At 35.1% G+C, this 21,658-nt stretch overlaps 1 protein-coding gene across 1 annotated transcript in view; it reads right to left on the bottom strand.

The window, feature by feature from the left end:
- Window positions 1–1,030: 1,030 nt before the first annotated feature.
- Window positions 1,031–21,658, bottom strand: part of LOC122536776 (poly(rC)-binding protein 3-like) — a 35,913-nt gene continuing 15,285 nt past the window's right edge. The window contains exons 2-4 of the mRNA XM_043669443.1: window positions 8,845–8,901; window positions 3,782–4,165; window positions 1,031–1,934 (exon numbers count right to left, since the gene is read on the bottom strand). Of these exons, the coding sequence (XP_043525378.1) occupies window positions 1,173–1,934; window positions 3,782–4,165; window positions 8,845–8,901 (1,203 nt within the window). The 3' untranslated portion in view covers window positions 1,031–1,172. The remainder of the gene's footprint in view (window positions 1,935–3,781; window positions 4,166–8,844; window positions 8,902–21,658) is intronic.

The raw sequence follows: 21,658 nt of genomic DNA, 5'->3' as shown, positions 1-21,658 counted from the left end.
ACGTAACATTATATCATATTACAATGATAGCTAAATTAATTATAATTATATTATAATGATGAACTAAACTAATCTATCGATTGAAGGTTTTGTCAAGAGAAGGACATTTGCACGGTGCAAGTCACACAAGTGACTTACATATAATTCGTATCAATTAATTTCCAAGTTGACGAACTAAAATTAAAATCATTCGTTTCCTCTTTCAAATTGTACCACCAGCGTGACTCGACGTTCCAAGACAAGGCGTTGAGAAAGAAAAGAGCTCCAAGCCTCGCAGCCCCATCTCCTCCCTATCCACCACCTTCACCCCTTTCAAAAACACGCGTCAGCTCCCGGTCATTGTCCACCAATTGCCGCGATTCTTTGGAATCATGTCATCTTTTCAAAAAAATCCGGAAAATCAGGACAGAAAACAGCGAAAGAGAAACAGTTCTTTTTTTTTTTTTAGCTAGGAACTTCTTTTCAGATTGCGGAATGATAGTTAAATGTACGAGGAACAACCGGGGGGGTGTAATAGGTGAACAGTGGTTAACACTATAGAAATATATATATATATATAGACAGATAGATAGATAACAGGTCCGCTCGCGCTGCTCCGTACAACGTGTACGTGTATTAAAACGTACATGTATGTATATGTACATTTATATACACAACGCTGAGCCCACACTTTTGTGTTCATGAACTGTTCGCTGGCAATGTGAACAACACTTGTACGATTAAACAGGGATCTACTTGTTCACAAGTGTAGACGAGGGTGATTTTAGGCAAACTAACCGCCAAGTTTACGCGTTCACTTTCCCTTGCATTCCACGTGTACTTGGAGTTTCGAATGGAAGAAGTGTCGCGTCCAAATTGTCACGAATTGATCCGTGTGAAATTTAACAGTCCCAAAATTTAACTATGACAACCTATTGTCGACTGAGCTTTATTTTTAACACGCGTGCGATTTAAATTTTACTCAAGGTTCGCGTCATTGACTATGATAGCCTACCCGACCGTCTTTTCGCGGTTTCTCTTCATTTATCTATCTCTTCATGGAAACTGTTACAATATCAATATTAAAAAGAAAAAAGAAAAAAAAAAAAACAGAAATTCGCGTTGCTCGTGAGCCAAACAACAGTGTTTCATTCGCGGCAAAGCGGTAATAAACAGGTGCGTCTCAACTTCCGTTAAAATTGAATTGCTTCATACAAGTCAATACTCTTGGCGACTTGCCACAAACCGCTCGTTTGTCGAACAATTCGCAGACAACCCCCAGCATGAACAACTGCACCTAACACGATCAGTTCACCAACAGTTCTGTCCAAACGTGGATTCAGCGTTACAGTGTATACATACAATACATACATATCCAAAATACGGTGTGTGTACCGGTTTTCTGATTCGAAGGGTCTGGGTGGTGGTATCTCTTGAGAAGGGTGTTTTTTCATTTTATTATTATTATTTTTTTTTCTTGTTGTTGCTGTTGTTGGTAACAGGATCTTGAGGGGGTGGTGGGGGTGGATCACGAAAAACAAAAGACTTACGGCGTCTGCCACGAGGTGTGCGGGCGGGAGGGCTGCCTGCAAGTGTCCACTCTTCAGCAGGGGGTCGGCGAGGCCTGCCACGCTGGCGTGTAAGGGGCTCGGGTGGAGAGGATGATGTGGGGTTGTAAGGTGGGCCGTGGATAGGAGCGGATGCCCGTGAGAAGCGGCAAAGGCCGAGGATGAAGGGTGGGCCGCGAAGGGCGAAGTCGTCAAAGTTTGGGTGTTCAGCGAGGGCGGGGTGGGCCCGGCAGCGGGCGCGGGCAATGGCAATACTGTACTTACGTCCGAGTGGGCGGGCACCGCGTAATTACCCTGGATGGTGTAGGCTTGCCCACCAGCCAGGATCACTGGCCCACCAACTTGGGGTTTGGGGCGATAAGGGATCGTGGCACCTTTGGGAGGGGACTGAAACAGAAAGAAACACACCGCCGAGTGCGAATACACAATTGATTAGCTCCAGTACTACTTTGTCTAATTTGTGGTGCAGAGATCAGAAGATTGGCTTGGTTGTTCCAACGAGACGAGGCAGTGTAAATTTAAACAAGTGCATACGATCGTCTGGAACAGGGTTCCAACATAGTGGTACCAGTTCATCCTGAGAGGATCAACCAGTAGCACTCGACACTGACAGCCAATAGCTGCAGATGTTGCAATCGAACTGGTGAAAGATTTTGTTCGTGTCTACTGCTTCTCGTCTCATTGCACAGGCTATAGTTAACTTCGACTTAATAGATTCGTTCAACGAGTCGAGGACGAGTCAGATTTAAATCAGGAGAGAATTTGTCAGTAGGCATTCCTACTATTCGTGTTACAATATCTATGACTGTGTTCCAGTTCCGTTTAAATGCCACCACGCGCGTGCGTTTATGGTCGATGCCTTGACTCGTTGAATGAGCTATAGATCAGGATCGAGGGAGATACAGTAGAATCTTATTTGTTAGAAAGCTACTCTCATTTATTGTAACTAATTCGGATAAAATGAGGTTCTACTGTGTACACCAATTTCTCTCTTGAAAATCCTGATAAACTGTCAATAGAATTTGACAGGTATTCAGTATCTTACAAACTGTTTGATGTCCTACTTTCATTTAAACAGTATCACTGACATCATATATTATAATTTACACCACTTGTTCATGTTATCACAAAAATTCGTTTTCGCAGCTTGCAGTGACACTTGCGAATATCGATGTCAGAAATTCAGGATTAGACTCTTCAGTATTTGGGATTAAAACTTTCAAAGATTTCGAAGAACAATTTACAATAAATGCGATGGACATGTACTAAAATACATATGTACACGTGGAAGTTGTATTAAGGAATTAAGAATTTATATTAATAAATCTTTGATATTACAGAGTAGATTTAATCTGTTGATTTAATGAATTAGAGCTGAACCAACAGTGATCTTTTCAACTCCTAATAGTAGTTCGTGATGCCTTGATGTCTAGAATCTATCCTATAAATATCTTCTACAAATTTTGTGACACTGTATACGATTGGTACTTGAGTTTTATCTTTACAACTGGCAAGCTATCTTCTTATCTCTGCACGATACGAAGGTTGAGATTCTAGTAAAATTTCATGGGAAATTAAGTGTGCAAATGCTTTTGACAGCCACTGAAAACTCTCAACCCTCTACGTTCCTGTGTCCAATGAATTGAACGATTTTACTCTAGTATAATTTAAATTTTAATATAATATATACTTTGGTATAATATAACAATATATAATTTAGTATGATACAAACTTTATATTTAACTTTCATCCTGGTACGGAAAATTATAAACATTATCAAAATAAACAAGAACCTGCCAAAATGAATTTAGAAATAATCAAAGAGTATCTGTAGAAAGTATTGCAAGTGCCAAGGGCCAAATTTCTCTCAGGAGAGAGAAAAATCATTATTAATAGCTACTCGTAAAAGGAAAATTCTCCTTAAATTGCACATTATAACATTCTCATTGATACCACACGACATTTTTGGATAATTCTACTTGGTTATTTAATATTTTATTAATAATTTTAATATTTTATTTCATCAACTTTCGAGTTCATTCACATTGTAGTGACTAGAAGAATGACTTTTCAAATTTAACAATTTAAATCAAGATTTTGACACTTGACGACGTTTACTTCAAATGAATTACTCTCTCGAATGACAGGGATCGCAAAAGGCGAGAGCTCGCAGGGCCAAAGGGTGAGGGTCGCGATTCTTCTGGCTCCAGAGTCACAATCCCTGGAACACGTACCTCTAGCATAACACAACAGATGTGATATATGCACTGCGTGATAGCCTCGCTGGTACCGGATATGGTGACAGCGCGTTCCGTCGAATTAGGCAGCATGTCGGAGGCGACCTGGATCGAGGCGCCGGTCACCTCGCGGATCTCCTTGATCTTCGAGCCACCCTTGCCGATCAGTGAGCCGCACTGCGACGCAGGCACGATCAGCCTGAGAGTGATGGGCGGCCTGGGCACGCCGCCGCTTCCCTGGATGTCGTGGAATTGGGAACACCATTCCTCGAACTTTTTGCAGATCAGCGTGAAAGCTTTGAAGATCGAGTTCGTCGGACCGGTCACTGTCACTATCCGCTCCGGGCACGAACCGTCGGAGATGTTGATCTTCGCCCCGGACTGTAAAAAGAAAAGAGCCAATTAGTTCCTCTTCGTCTTCGATCAAAAAATTATTCATTTTGTTCATCTACCAATTGAGAAATTAATGAGAGAATTACATCGAATTAAAAATTCTCCGAATTAAACAATGCGTGCAAATGAGTCAGTGATTAAAGGTTAAATTTGAGACAAGAAACAGGGACAAGTTCAGAGGTAAATCTAAGATAATTGTAATGTACTGTATGATAAATTTTATTCGTACATATCATTTATTTATTATTATATTATTATATATGTGATGTATTGTTGTAACGTCATTATCTAAGAGGGATGGCCAACAGCAGCGACGAATGCATTTTTCAATGACCAACAGAGAACGACTCTTCGTCGTTTGCTGGCTGCTCAAGCGATTAAATAGCGGACAATGGGCGTTGAATTAAACTATTGAATACCGTGTCATTGTTCGAAACCGTATTACGCCACCTGCGAAGACGTTGAATGAAACACACGGACCTTTTCTAAAACGTGAAGTAGGAGAGCTTCGATTAAATTCTATTGTCCCGAATTGAAACTCGAATTGGAATTGTTACACGTTTGTCTACCGAACGCAAGCGACAATGTATACTCGGGATAATAGTTTTCCAAGTGTAATTTTAAACAATTTTCATTGTCAGTAATTTTCTTCTCATAATATGAGAGACATTACTTGAAAAGTTCAAGAACCTATGCGTTAATATATATATATATATATTTTTTTTTTTCTTTTAATATCTTTGCTAAGAGACTTTTTGATTTTTATTGTCAATAATTTTCTTCTTTTACGAAACGAGAGACGATATTTAAAAAGTTTGAGAAGCTGGCTTTATTTTATGTACAAAAGATATTGTATCTTCGTATGAAAATCAATAAGGATTTTTTGGAACATAACTTTCAGTAATGTCTTGTTTCTCGAAGGGTGCAAAATTGAGAAAATATTGTTCAATTCAACATGAATCGATAATATTTAATTGAATCAATAATTTTGTTATTGATAAAGTTGTTTTTCTTTTTAATTTATCGTGCAACACAGGCTCTTCAAGTGAATACAACAACCTAGGAATGTAGGTCGTTGGAAGCTATTTTAAATCTCTTTGTTGCACCACCCTAACGTCGTACCGTCTGATCAATTCGTCGCGTTGGTTACTGAATTAGGCGTGCATCGATTGTGCGCTGCTCGTAAACCGGAAAAAGATAGAATCATTACCTCGAAATGTGAACAAATGTACAAGTAGTTTTAACAATCTCTCTGCCTTTTGTTTCTAACAATTTAACATAAATAATTGCAACATTCTCTTTCTCTCTTCTAAGGCAACGAGTAATTTTCATAATTTTCAGAGTAAAAATGTTTACATAAAATAGAATATTCTCATTCAGAATAATTTCGACGGACCTTCTTCTCGCCTGTCCGCGTAACGTTCATTCAATATTTTTAATAACATAATTTTAGAGATCCGTCCGTTTGTGACGACGATAATGACCGTTTTATTGAATTTTTCGATACTTTATGGCAAACGAGCGTGTCAACAAGCGAGAACGACCCAGCCATAACACGTTCCATCGCCAGGTGTGTGACGCTCAATTAAACCTCATATATCTGTACTTAATACACAGTTGTATCGCAGAATCAGGTTTCTACGATATGCGATATTAGACGCAATATCGAAACAGTTATCTCAGCGTCTTTGCATTATGTATTACACGTATATAAATACGTACAATAATTCGCGATATTTAGATATTTAAAGCGAAAGATTATGACAGTAGTATCACAATTGCGATTTCCGAGAAAAAAAGAGCAACGTTGGAAACACTGCAGAAAAATTAGATTATTTTAATTATATTTATATAATATATATTTTTTATATAAGTATCAAATAAAATATTATATAAAATATTAAATACAAAATAAATATTAAAATAAATATTAAATATTATATAAAATAATATTATATCATATATTTACAATATATAAAATAATATATAATATTATAAATAAAATATTATATGAAATATTAAATATACAAAATAATATTATATAATATATAAAATAAAATATAATATTATATATAAAATTATTTAAAACATATAAAATAATATATAATATTATATAAAATATTAAATAGTTTTTATATAAATATCATACAAATAGTATGCAAATAATATATAGTATACAAGTAATATACTCGAGGATCTTATATCATACACTCGAGTTTATCACCAATTTCATTTTACAAAATTACATAGTTTCGATATTCAATGTCCGTGTATATATCCAGGCAGAATACTAATGCGAGTAAGTAGAAACGTTTCAACAATGTACATTCCCGCGTTAAGAAAACAGGATATGTATAATATTGTTATAGTCATGTACCGGTGAAACGAGCGTCTAAATACAAATCATAAACGCGGCAACGGGAAACCGCGACTCTGGCAGTAGTTTCTTGCTGCGACGTGCAACAAATCGGCACGTCGAATGCGCGACGCGAACTAATTGCGAACGAACCTAACCGGCGGTGCAGTTTTTGGACGCATGTGTCAAAAGCCGGACGTAGAAAGGATGACCTTTGTCCCCGGGTGATTAAAAACTCGGCGCCCTTCGGTGAATTTGAACATTGAGGCGACGAACAGCTCCCAACAGATAATAACGTTTGTTACGCGTTTACGTGATTATCGGGCGAGTTTGGGATGATTCGTGGTGATTTGTGGCCAAAAGTAGATTATTTAAGCTTGATGATTCACAAGTTACGCGTGAGATAAGAAGGATTGTTAATTCTTGGTCTAAAAAGTTAGAGTTAGCCATTCAGGTTTGTTACCGTATTTTTGAAAATACAGCGAGCCACGAAAAAAAACTTTTAAAACATACGGTATACTTTTGTTTATAGTGTAACAGAATGTGCGATTATAATAATTTAGTATAACACGTGATTGTAATAATGTAGCACATTCTACAGTGTGGTATAAAATTTTTGCCTACACTGTGACTTGTAGTATAATATATTTTGAAATTTTAGAAATTTGTTACACGTAGTGAAGGTGGACTGTCAGAAATGTAAATTTCATGCCAATTTGAAAATTTATTGCAAAACATATATTCAGTGTACTGTAATATCCTCGATCAAAGATGACTCCTACTGAATATCGAGATTAGTATAACGAACGATTAACTGTTACTTTGTATCAAATACTTTATACATTATGTGATTTATTTCAGACAGACTGTGCTGGTCAATAGTGCTAGTTTCGAATACTCGTGAGCCATTGACATGTTACTTTATTTTATTCGAACATAAATTTAATAAAAGAGATTTTCACTCGAACGCTAGCAACACCAACGATGATTAGATTCGTACAATATTCTCTGTACGCAGATGAATAAATTTCTAACGAAATAAATACTAATTCTACGTAGAATGTATCATCAAATTTCTGCAATGAAATTTATTTCCACATTTCTTCCTCATTTCACAGTCAATTTGCAACACTATAATAACATAAAACGTAAGGAAAAAAAAAAAAAAAAAAAACAAGCATCACTATAGAATCCAATCGCGTAACATTAATAATATATGCACACCATCAAATGACATTTATTACTCGACAATCAGCGTGTTGGCCTATTAATCAACGCGCAAGGAGAAATCTAATAGATTTTGAATATCATCCAAAACTTGTTCGGATCGTAAATATTAACGTAAGTCATAAATCGTGTTCGCCGCTCAGTTTATATATAAAGTTCGTATTTATCCTAAGAAACAAAAAAAAAAATTTGCGTAATCTTTATAATTTATTTCTCGTAGTTTACTGGTTTTGAACGAACCAACCAAAAGCTGACTGTATGCTCGCAATGTATATGTAAATGTAAAATTATAAAAATACCTAATGCAAATGTATAAATGACGAACATCGACAGTATGAATTATGGACCTGTTCAAAATAAGGAAAATTGTACACCTATGCTTTTTAATTTTAACGTAAGAAGAAGTCGAAGTAATGAAAATCATGATTTTGGAATTAGAATGATAGTAATTACTGTTATTAGATATTATTATTATTAATGATTATTGTTGTTATCTATTAGCATTAATATTAATATTAACAACAGAGTTGCGTATCAAAGTATAAATCGTTATATGAATAATAATATATATTGAAATGATACTAACTAAAATAAGTAGATTTGCCTAAACTTGTTTAAAGATACAAGCTTGTCTTGAGATATCATAGTATTCTGACAAATGTTAATTCGTAATTCTTTTAAGCAATAGAAAAAAAAATTCGTCACATCGAATGATTTGGTATTACAATTACATTTACAATAATTAATTACAAATAATTTTCATCTAATTATTATTGCACGTTCTCTTTATCATAAGCCATGTACCAAATCTTTTCACAATTACGTGCAATTAATTAACGATGCCACATCTTTCTGAATTCATTTTTCAAATCGATCATTCTCAACGCCGACAAATTTTAATTGAAAAGTTGCGTCGAGTATCCCGATTATAATTGGAATTTATGGTATGTGGAGTAATAATTATTAACTGGCGGTTAACCCAAGGAAATGGCAAGAATTATTGAAGAATTAAATAAATTATTCGAGGAACGACAAAAAAAAAATTCGAAAATGTAAACAGATAGGAGAGAAATAGATTAATTACCTCTTCTCGGAACCTCTTGACGATTTCTCCTTTCTTCCCAATGATACTTCCGACCTCCTGCAACAGACAGAACAGAGAGCACGTTAGAATCGATCGCAATGCGAGTCGTTTACGTTTCATCGCGGTAAAACGTAAAGTTCAAAGCGCGTTTCTATGTATCCACGAATCAATGTCCTCGAGAACGGAGCATCTCGATTAAAAAAAAAAAAAAAAAAAATTGTCCTCAATTACCCGAATACATATTCAAACTTGGCTGTTCTCGTGGGTCATCTGAATTCTCAAGAAGAAAAAAAAAAAAAAAAAAAAAAAAAAAAAACTTCTTCGAATCATTGTATGTATCCAATCGCTTGATGCTACTACTCTCTACCGTTTTTTGGGGACACGTGTTCGCAAACAGTTCGAAACCGGTCGGAACCTATAATTAGTCGCGAGAGGGATTCGTGGTCGATGTCCAGCCAGATCTCGTGTCTTCGTTGACACGCTCTGACCCCACGATAATGTCACCGGTTAGGCTTCTCTCGGCGAACCAGGTATGCGACTGTGCGCACTCTCTAAACTTAGACGACGACTTAGAAACACACAAACATACACAAACGCACACAAAGAGAGAAAGAGAGAGAGAGCAAGCCGTAGCGGCCGAGATGCCAGCGTCTCGTTCCGCAAGAGACGATGCCACGAACGCTCGGCGTATCGTGCTAAATTCTTGATATCTCGAGCGACAGCAACCCGACGAAGAAAGCGGATCCGCCGCTGGTTCGCGTTGCGAAAAGCGACGACAACAACAAACCGCTTCGAGACCCCGGGTTTGGATCGCGTTCCGCGGATATTCTAGCCATTTTCCACCGTCTATTTTCGGGGGAAACCGAATGGAAGTCGAGGAACCGTCGCCCCACCGCTCAACGCCGCGCGGTTCGCGGCCGTCTCGAGCGTAACTTGCTCGTTGAGTAGCTCGTTCGAGCGTGTTTGAAGTGAGCGCTCTGGAGGATAATAAGCGTGCAATTGCGCGGATATGTTGCCGCTGTCTTACGGGTCTTTGAAGATTCCCCCGGCTTCCGGTTGTTGCGCTCGTTTCCACCACTTCTACGGGAGAGTTTCGAGCGTTCAGGAATTTAGGATAATCGTCCGCGATAAAACGTAGACTTCGTAGATCTCGAAGACTTCAGATTTCTTTCGCGGTCTTTCAGGGATCGAGAGCTGTGAGAAGCTGTTGGGACTCCAGCTTTTTTTTTTAGGAATTTAGGATGATTCTCGAATCTACAATTCTGCCGAATTTTTTGAAGATTTCTTTGGTTTCTGGCTAGTAATTTATTTAGTAGTTACTTTATCAGTATTTCATACAGTCAAGAGTTGTCGAGTCTTTGGAGATTCCACGATTTTGTTTGTTCAATTTATTTTTCGACATTCGTCGAGTATTTTCAAGAATTCCGGATAGTCGTCAGAAATTTAGAAATGCCGAGGGAGATATCTGATTTTTGGTTGAAAGTAATTTATTTAATCATTTATTAATTTATTTGTCAGGGATCGAGAGTCGTGAACCTCGAAGATTCCAAGATTCTGATTCAACTTGATTCGAGAATATTTAGTGAATTTGTCGTCAAACGGTTTCAAACATAATCCTACGTATCGATCGATTTCAACGTTACAAAACTCACTCACCAGCATGTCTACAACAAAAACAGATCTCCCAATTTGTGATTTGTGCAAAGTTCAACTGACTTGTTGAACATATAACGCAGAAAATAGTCTGACTGTAAGATTTCGAGTTACGAGTGCGTGAAATTGGCGAACTCTTGTCTCTGAAGATTCCTGGTTCTCGATTGTGTAATTTCTTTTTCGCGGTTTCGAGCAGTCAACCACACGGCCTCGAATCGTAAGCGTGAAATTGGTAAAATCTTCAGTTTTCGAAGATCGCAGACCTCAACTTGTTTCTGGATATTCGACAAAACCAGGCCGTCGTCAATTTTCGTCAAATTCAAACAACTAAGAAAGTCGGAATTCGAAGATTTAAATTTTTCACCGCGCTGAACTCGAGAACTGCAATGTTCTCTCCCGAATATAAAATCTCTTCAAAAGTTAGAAAAGTTTCAACTTCAACTCCACTGAGATTCATTGTGTTCATGATCGCCGAAATTTCAACTCGCTTGTCGATATCATATCCGAATGTCAAAAACCCATCTCAATTTGAAGACAGTCCCCGAAAGAAGCTTTCAATTTTGGGAATGCAAACTAAACGAGCAACACAAAAGCTGAATATTCCGCCAAGAAATCTCTGGTTAATCTCTTTATCGCAACCTACCGCTGATATCAGCAGCAGTTACCAAAGCTGAAACTTTCTCCATTAAATTTCACGGCATTATTAAATATTTCATGATAACGGGGCGCGCACGATGTTTATCACGATCGATGGCTCCGCATCAAAATACGTTTACCAAACTCCACTTGTCCCGTGTAAATAAATTACACCGGCCTCCCCACCCTCCCCCAACTCCAAAAGGAATTTATCGAATTTACCCTGTTTACCCATTTTCAAACAAATTCTACTTCAGTCTCGTGAAACACTGAAAATCGAAACTTAACTTCACGTTTCTACCAATTCGAAAATATTATTATCGAAATATAATTCAATCGCTGGCAAATTTCAAACGTTTCAAAGTATTAATTCAAACGCGATTGGATTTAAAAATCGGACTTTCGTTCGCGTTTCGACTAAATTACAATATCCAAGATACATTGAAAAATACAATATCAAACTTGGTCGCCTGCAAACACTTGCAAACACTGAGCGCAACTTCATTACACGTATCTGTAATTTTATTAATTTCAACCTAACACTGGAAGCTCTAATTTTCGAGCGTGTGCTCGTGTTTTAGGAAATCGAAATATCCAATACTTGAATAACGTATGAACGACGTATACCAAAAAAATACATGACATCAGATTCAGTCAAACGGTTTCAAACACAACCCTATGTATCGATCAATCTCAATGTTACAAAACTCACTCACGTCTAAAAAGATCTCTCAATTTGTGATTTGTTCAAAGTTCAACTGACTTGAACATGTAATGCAGAAAATACATCAACTCTCTCATAAGTCTCTCCCTGAACAACAATCTAAAGGATAAACTAAAACAGTCTAACCCATATAATAAATTGTAAGACTTGCGATTAATCTGCGAACGGTTGACGCGACTTTAAACGATAAATTAAAAAGGAAAAAAAGAAAAATCTCAACGCAGTATTTAGACTTATCGTAGGAAATGGGAGATTTTCGATTTCGTAAATGAATAAATCGTTAAAAAGATATTTTTCAAACGCCATCGTCTCTTTTCCCTTCGCGACGTAATTGCGCCGATGTCGCAGTTAATTAAAAGGTTTAACGCACTTCACGCCGCGAAACTAATTACGCGCAAACCGGTGCAAACCGGCTAATACCGCGCGGGCGAATTATCTGTCTGAAAACGAAAAAATTAAACGACGTTCGAGCGAATCAATGGGAACTTAATTGTCCCGTTGCAACGCCGAACTCCCCTCTCGGCGCTTTGATTTTTTTATTCTTCCTCTCGGCTTGGGAAATAAATTTCGAATCGGCGAGAAATCCGATTTGCTCTCGCGGATCGTCACGAAGAAATTCAACATTCAACCGGCGGCGGGGTTACGCGTTTTCGTGTTTTCACGAATAATGGAAACGAGCGAAGAAATGGAAGATAAACAGGGTTTTCAGGCTCGTCCTTTAAAAACGTCGCGACAAGTGCGCTGAATATTTTACACGTCGATGTGTTTCTGAAAAAATATCACACCGGCCAGACATGCAGCTATTGTACGAAAAAAAAACTTGAATTCTAAGGAAATTACGTTGAAATCTCTAATTCCCATACGTTTCAAACAAACGCAACTAATACGAAATCATCCTGGTACAAGTGTCTAGTATAAAAATATCCTACACGTAGTGGTCGTTATAATTTATATTTCATTGACGATATAAATAATTATAATTTAAATGTGTAATTTCACAATTAAAGCGAACGTGCCTCTGTCAACATTAACAGAATTCAATATTAATTTTGACGAAAGGAAACTCTGAAGTCTGTTACATTGACGGACCTTGACGGAAGAGAACTGCTATTGGTAGTTCCGATACGTTTAATATTCCTTGATTTATAAAATTTTACAGCTTATAAAAAAAACTAAATCAAATTCATTGTATCAATCGATTTCTCTTGCCATTTTTGTCGGACAATGTTTTCATCATTTCAGTTTAAACTCGCGAAATGTCCACAAGACATTGGATCGGTTTTATCACTGATGTTCAATTGAACAGCAAGAGCGTACATTTATACAAATGTTAGTAGTACGCGACTGGAAGAAAAATTGAAACTAACAGTAACTCCATGTGAAAAGAAAAACAAAGAGAGAGAGAAAGTTACATTCCGTGACCACATTCCCGGTAATACGCGAACGGCAACAAAACTGAAACGAATCGTCGAAACACGGCGAACCGCGTGAAAAACCGCCATTAGTGCTTGTTATTGGAGCAGGTCTGAGAAAGCGTCGTGTACAGTTAATTGCCCACTTTGTATCTGGTTCTTTGTACCGTTTCTGGAACCATCCCGAAAAGCCTCAAAGGACTCCTCGCGTCCGCGTATAACTCATTTCCGACGAGTTTGAACCACCAACCGGGCGCGCGCGTTGCAACTAAATCACGTTGTGACGCATGAGCTCCAGATTTTATGATTGTTTGCGGACTGTCACGAATATGGTTTACTACTGTCTGTAGTTTAAGCTGGTCCACTCGCGAAAATTCAAAAATAGATCGGCCCGGCTATGAAAACTTTCAATGTTGCCTACGCGCCATCGTAGTAACGTAATTGCGCGTAAATACCATGCAACATTATGATAGTAATAACATATACGCTACGTAAAGGATACAGAGTGTTTTTTTTGAAACTTTTACACGCATTCTATGCGTTTTTCTATGTTTGACACACGTTTAGGTGTGTGAATGTGTAAAATCCGATGGTAAAGGAAATATTTTGAATGTAACTTCACGCCTCCAGTAAAAAGTCTCAACAATATTGAAAATACTTGTTGAAGTGGATTTTGGTAGAAAAATTAGTTTAAAAATCAAAGTTAAGAAGTTACAAGTTGAAGTTTCAGAGTTAAAAATTAAAAATTATTTTAAAATCTGACTCGGGAACATAGTAACGATTATAAATTAAAAACGTACCTTTTGTCATGTAACGACAATGTTCTTTAATATATAATAATAATAATAATAATAATAAATGCAAAAATACGAAAAATATGTAATACTAATAATAACAAGTACAAAAATACAAAAATAATTAATTGATCGTGAATATATCAAGTAGACAATATAGTAACCTAATGACGATTATTATATTTTAACAAGTGTAATAAATAGCAAATATACCGAAGTATAATAAGATATTATTAAGTGTAATAAATAGCAAATATACCGAAATATAATAATAATAAAATATTATTATATTTTAACAAGTGTAATCCAATGTTATTATTATAATATAATCGTAACCCAATGATAGTATTATATTTTAACAAGTGTAATAAATAGTAAATATACCGAAGTATAATAAGATATTATTAAGTATAATAAATAGCAAATATACCGAAATATAATAAAATATCATTATATTTTAACAAGTGTAATCCAATGTTATTATTATAATATAATCGTAACCCAATGATATTATTATATTTTAACAAGTGTAATAAATAGCAAATATACCGAAGTATAATAAGATATTATTAAGTGTAATAAATAGTAAATATACCGAAGTATAATAAGATATTATTAAGTGTAATAAATAGCAAATATACCGAAATATAATAAAATATTATTATATTTTAACAAGTGTAATTAATAATTTAATCCAATGTTATTATTATAATATAATCGTAACCCAATGATATTATTATATTTTAACAAGTGTAATAAATAGCAAATATACCGAAGTATAATAAGATATTATTAAGTGTAATAAATAGCAAATATACCGAAATATAATAATAATAAAATATTATTATATTTTAACAAGTGTAATAAATAGCAAATATATCGAAAACAATCTAAAATACTGTAACAGCCCAATAATCTTCTCCAAAAATAAACTCCAACATTCCTTTACCATCCGAAAGAATCTGAAAGAATCCCATTCCCAACGTCGACATCGAATCCAAAAGAATCGACGTCGAAATCCCTTTGTTCCCCGTTTCTGCGGCGCGTTTCGCGAAATAGCAACCGCCACGTAGGAAGGAGTACGCGGAAAAACGAATGAAAAAAGGAGATGGAGAAAGAGATCCAAGAAGGCGCTAAGCTTCGTAAATCATCGCCAATCCTCTCCACGACCGTTTCCCAGGAGCTGGACAACGCGTCACCGTCGACGAATCTCCTTAGGAAGCAAATATAGCTGGAACAAGAAGACGTCGACGAGACGAGGCTGGCGCACGGCCAATTAGAGAGGTCACCACTGAGAGCACCGTATCGAATCGGTTGGACGACTCGCGAGATTTTCTACTTCTTTTTTTTTTTTTTTTTTTTTTTTTTTTTTTTTTTTTCTTTCTTGTTTTATTTCCACGATAGAAGTTGCGACTTTTTTTTTAAGACGAAAAAAGGGAGGTCCAACGAGCGAATTACGAAGTCTACAAATTAAAAAATGTATAAGAACGTTGTTCAAACGTATAAGAAAACGAAATTCTAGAATAATTAAGAAATTTTGCGAATTTTTCGAACAAGCAAAATTGTTAACGAACTGTTCAAAATTCAATTGCATTAATTACAATGTTTTGACACTAACAAATAATTCTCTCTTTCTCTCTTTCGCTAATGACGTTATTTTTATTGGAAGAAAAAAGTGAAAGTACGATTTGAATTTAATTCAACGACATGACTAAACATTCAATGAAACTTTAGCCACGTTTCATCTGGCGGAAGCAATTTAAAACAGCAAAGTATACTCGTGTTTTCACATTACTCGATCGTAAAAATTTCTTTCCCTCTTTTATGATATTATTTATTTTGTCCAACCATTACTGCACTGCGTTCCAAGATATCGAACAAGAAGAATCGCGTAGATCAGTAGCGACGAAAAGAATTACACTGTATCTATAATCCACCGGCAATTTTTTTTCCATCGATACCATTGCAATGTCACGGTCGTTCGACGCGAGAGTACTATCCTGTCACATCGACATAAATATCTGGCACAAATCCAACCAACGTCTTATCGTTCTACTCGTTCTACTCGTTCTATTCCTTTTCTTTCGCGTTCTTTCTGTCTTCTTCCTTTTCTTACGTACACACACACACAGACATATATATATATATATATATATATATATATATATATATATATATATATATATATATATATATACATTTGTCGAAACTTTCTTTGAACTTTCAGCCAAAGATACACGTCTACGTTAACTGCATTGTTACAAGACTAAATGCCAATCCTCCAAATGTTCAGTTCGTACTGAAGTATCGCAAACAGACAATTTTACTTGTATTAATCGATAATGAAATAATTGGTGTGATAATATAATGGAATGTAACAAAACGTTATATGACAAAATAATTATAGGAGAGTATTTAAGTATTTAATATATTATTTAAGTATTAAGTTGTTATATTCAAGTATTTATAATGTATTATGTATTATAAATACTTGAATATAATATAATTATAATATAATATAGCATAATTACAATTATATATTAATAATAATTATAATATAAATAACATAGCATAACTACAATTATATATTAATAATAATTATAATATAATATAATAATTATAATATATTAAATGAATATGTCGAAAGTTGTGCGTGTCTATGCAATTTTATATTTTTTCATTCTTTTCTTTTCTAGAAAGTTAGAAATTATATATTATATTTTATATTACTGTTATATCATATAATTTTATATCTTACAACTATAATTTCTCTCTTTCTCGATGACTCTGACCTTGTACACGTGCAAAGAAAGTTGCCCGCTTTGCAAATAAACGAAACTCAATCGAACTGCGAATATTAATCCGTTTGAAGAGGAGCAGCGTGACAGTTGGAAAGGTCAAAGAAGCAAAAGAAGAAGAAAAAGAAAACGAAGACGAAGAGGCTGAACAGTTGCGCGAGACAACGTCGTGTGTACCATTGAAAGGATAATGGAATCATGATAATTCGCGTTGGACGAAGCGATTGGCCGACGTCCCTGGCCACTGTCCAGGGCCTGTCCTACGAGCTCGTCGTTGCATATTCTCTTCGCAGACATAATGCTTCCCTGGCCAAAAACGCGGCCAGACGTATTTATTTCGCGCGAAAGAGACTGTCCCCGCGTATCCATTTACTCGCTCGCGAGTCTTCCGAACCGGCTATTTTGCAACATGCGAGGCCACGACATTGCCATCGTCAAAAGGTTCTACAAAACGTGCTGTTTTCCACGATCTGACACTGTCCATTCTTTTCTTTTCTTTTTTTTTTTTTTTCCGTCACTGGCAACCCCTTTTAATCTATTGTGCGCTCGAGCTATAATTAAAATTGAGGAGTGACGAGTATATTCGTTGAGAATGAATCATCATTATTATTATTATTATTATTATTATTCACCGTGAATTCCCAAAAAAAGAAAAGAAGGGATATTTAAATAGTTAAATTAAAAGAATCAAGAATTCAACTCACGTAAACGAGGATAATTCATAAATAGGACAATTGTTCATGCCGCAGCGCGCACGAACATTTTGACATGGACTCTGTCGATACGCGTTAAGCATGTTAGCGCAAGTGTCCTGTTTAATTTCACGAGGAAACCTCTCTGCACGAGAAAGGCTTCGTGTGCCTTTTAAGCGTTGAACGAGCTGTTACTTAAGAGTACGAATCGGACGTTACATGTGACATAAAACAGAGAGTAACATCGTGTGATTTTTCTGATACTGAATAACAGATGTCCTTTCATGCGAATATTACTATAAAAATGTCTGCGTTCTTCGTATAGAATTTAAAGTGCATGCTGCACAAGACGAACGATAATTTTATAAAGTTCAATGTATTTTACATTTAGAAACGAGTTGCGAGCAGATGATTGTTATCAATGTCGACGAAAAGATGAAATTAACAATTTTCACGTACAGTACAGTGTACTCATGCCTGTTCTAACATCCTGTTCATAAATTAAATCTTTCATTAATATCATAAAATCACGACTACGCGTATAACATCCTTTACAATTATCCAATATCCTGAGCTTGTTCCTACCAGTCCAATATCCTCATTCATAAATTTTCAATATTCTTCGATATTCAATATTAAAAAAAAAAAAAAATAATAAAGAGGCAACCCCGGAGAGATTTTACGCGCCTCATAAATTCAAATACCGCTACAAATATTTATACAGTTATCGCTGCGGTGCGATATTCCTGCTACCCCTCCAGGTGCTATCAAACAAATATTCTAATATTCGAATTTCTTCAAGCGCCTCCCTCTGAAACTCTAACCTGACACAAAAATGTCACCGAAATTGACCACCAGCCAAGAAAACCCCCAGAACATCCCTTCTTTCACTCAACGAGAAACGAGAAGCTTAACCCCGATCGTTTGCGGACCATAACGAGCGACCGAACCGTATACAATAAATCGTCGCTTTCATTTCCTTTCGAACCGATGTCTGGATATAAATGATCAAGTAACAAACTCATCGATTGTTTCGCCTGGGTTAACATTTAAATGTACTTGAAACTGAGAAAAATTGCTGCACCATTGGGACAAGAGATTCCCTGGCACGTCATTCCAGCGCATTCGTGGAATGATTCCATCCAGATTCATCCAGATTCCGAATTTCGACTCTGTTGCGGCTGGCGTGCGACTCGTCTTCAAAGGGACGAAGAGAAACAGAGCGCGGGAGGGCGCGGGGGGGTGAGAAGCCCCATCTCTGTCAGTCGGCGTCGCCATCGGGGCATAAAAACGCCGGGTGTAACGAGATTTGTCATGGAAGTACTTCCCGCGAGAGAGAGAGAGAGAGAGAAAGGGGATGATTTGCAGCAGCTAGGAGAAAGCAGAAGGAAAGCAAAAGGGGGCCGAGTGAGAGGGAAACCCTCCAAGAGGGTGGCTCGTGTCGAGCAGAGGGTGCGCACCGATAGGATAAAGGGAGCCTCCCCGACTCGGCCGACCGACCGACCAACCAACCAACCAACCAACCAACCAAGCAACCGTCCCTGGAAAGAGAGCTCTATGCAGCGGAGAGCATCATCCAGATATGCAGAAACGTGCAATAATTTCCGCGCTGCACTTCAGCACGAACACCGACGTCCGTGTATCGGATACGTGCGCGTAAGGGATACGCCGTTCCACGTCTACCGGGTGTCCCGGTTTTTGTAGCACGTTTCTTGCGAGAAAACGGCGATTGATGGCTGGATGTAGAACAATTTTGGGCACGGTGATGTTGTAATAATAATAATGATTTAATATGTAATATTGTAATACTATTATATTGTATTATAATTGTATTATATTATAATTATATTTAATAAAATATTATATTGTGTAGGATATTATAACATTATGATAAATACACAAAATATTATATCATACTATCATGATACCAAATATAATTGTATTATATGTTATATTTAATATTACAATACAATATTATGTTGGGTAGAATATTATGATATTATGATAAATATACAAAATATAAAATATTATGTTGTGTGTAGAATATTATAATATTATGATACAAAATATTATAATATCATAACACAAAATATAATTATATAATATATTATATTTAATATTACAATACAATATTATGTTGGGCAGAATATTATAATATCATGATAAATATACAAAATATAAAATATTATGTTGTGTAGAATATTATAATATTATGATACAAAATATTATAATATCATAACACAAAATATAATTATATAATATATTATATTTAATATTACAATACAATATTATGTTGGGCAGAATATTATAATATCATGATAAATATACAAAATATAAAATATTATGTTGTGTAGAATATTATAATATTATGATACAAAATATTATAATATCATAACACAAAATATAATTATATTTTATTACATTATAATTACATAATATATTATATTTAATATTGTAATACAATATTATGTTGGGTAGAATATTATAATATTATGATAAATATACAAAATATTATATCATACTATCATAATACAAAATATAATATAATATATTATATTCAATATTATAATAAAATATGTTGTGTAGAATATTATAATATTATGATACAAAATATTATAATATCATAATCCAAAATATAATTTTATTACATTATAATTATATAATATATTATATTTAATATTGTAATACAATATTATGTTTGGTAGAATATTATAATATTATGATAAATATACAAAATACTATATTATACTATCATAATACAAAATATAATTATATTATATATTATATTCAATATTATAATAAAATATTATGTAAAATATAATATATATTATATTAGAATATTAAAATATTATAATATCATAATATAAAATATAATTATATTATAATTATATAATACATTATATTTAATAAAATAATACAATATTATGTTGGGTATAATATTATATCATAATACAAAATATTCTATGTACAAGTTATTAGCAATTGAAATAATTGAAACGTTAAAATATCACAATACAGAATATTATAATATTATATAATACGAAACATTCTATACAAAAATCATTAACAATTCAAAATCAACATAACAAATCAATTAAAATAAACAGATTTGACACCTGCGTTTCTAAGCAGACACAAATATTAATTTTGACAATCCTACTTTTTTCTCACAAGCAGCCGAAGAGTATGCAGCAAGGAAAAGACAGCTTCAGCTTAAAAATCTAGCAACTAATCATTTCCAATCACAAATAACTCGACCTTGATAAAACATAATAGCGGTTTCTTCCGCACGTTTGATCAATACAAAAACTTAACTTGAAAAACTCCTATTCTCTCGATAAACGAAGTCCCAAATTATTCTATAATTATTTTTGCCTGTGGAATCACCCTTTTTCTCGCGAAACGTGTAAATTGCAACCACCCTGTACATCCGAATGCACGCGCAAGTATGCACGATGCTTAAAAGCGGGGCAGAGTGTTAGAGAGGGTAGGAGAGACAAGACGCGGTGGTTGTTTGTAGCCGAAGAACGTTCTTCGAAGGTACGCGTATTTCCGAGATACGAGACGATTTCAATGTCGAAATCCCAGGAATTGGGCTATTATTCGGAATCGAAGGTTTCCGAGCTGGTTTCCCCACGACTTTTCAGAGATCGATGCATAGAGGGATGTTTTGGAGGAAATGGAGTAATAGGTTTTGGGATTTTGTATCCTCGTTGCACAGGACGGAATTCGCTCTGGGGATCGTGAATGTACCGAGAAGTTTTATTAGGTGATAGTATCGTATTATAGTATATCATATTATTGTATACGTTTTTTTTTTTTTTTTTTTTTTTTTAGAGAGATTTAAATGGATTTTAAATTTTATAAGAAGTGACTCTGATTTCATTTAAAAATGATCTTCATTTAATTTAAACACATATATTGGTTTGGTAATCGTAGGTAAAGAACACGCGTTTTATTATCCGTTTTATTATGGAATTATAATTTTTTTGAAATTTCGATCGGTGCTGCTTCGCAAAGAATTAGATTCGATTGTAGTATCATTGACGTGATTGTTTTAATAATCAAATATATCGAGAAGTTCTATCAAACGTTGAAATTTGTA

Source organism: Frieseomelitta varia, unplaced genomic scaffold, assembly GCF_011392965.1.
Source record: "Frieseomelitta varia isolate USP_RPSP 00005682 unplaced genomic scaffold, Fvar_1.2 scaffold_871, whole genome shotgun sequence".
NCBI classification, from domain to species: domain Eukaryota; kingdom Metazoa; phylum Arthropoda; class Insecta; order Hymenoptera; family Apidae; genus Frieseomelitta; species Frieseomelitta varia.
Note: the sequence above shows the minus strand (reverse complement) of the source record. Positions and strands in the feature narration are given on the sequence as shown.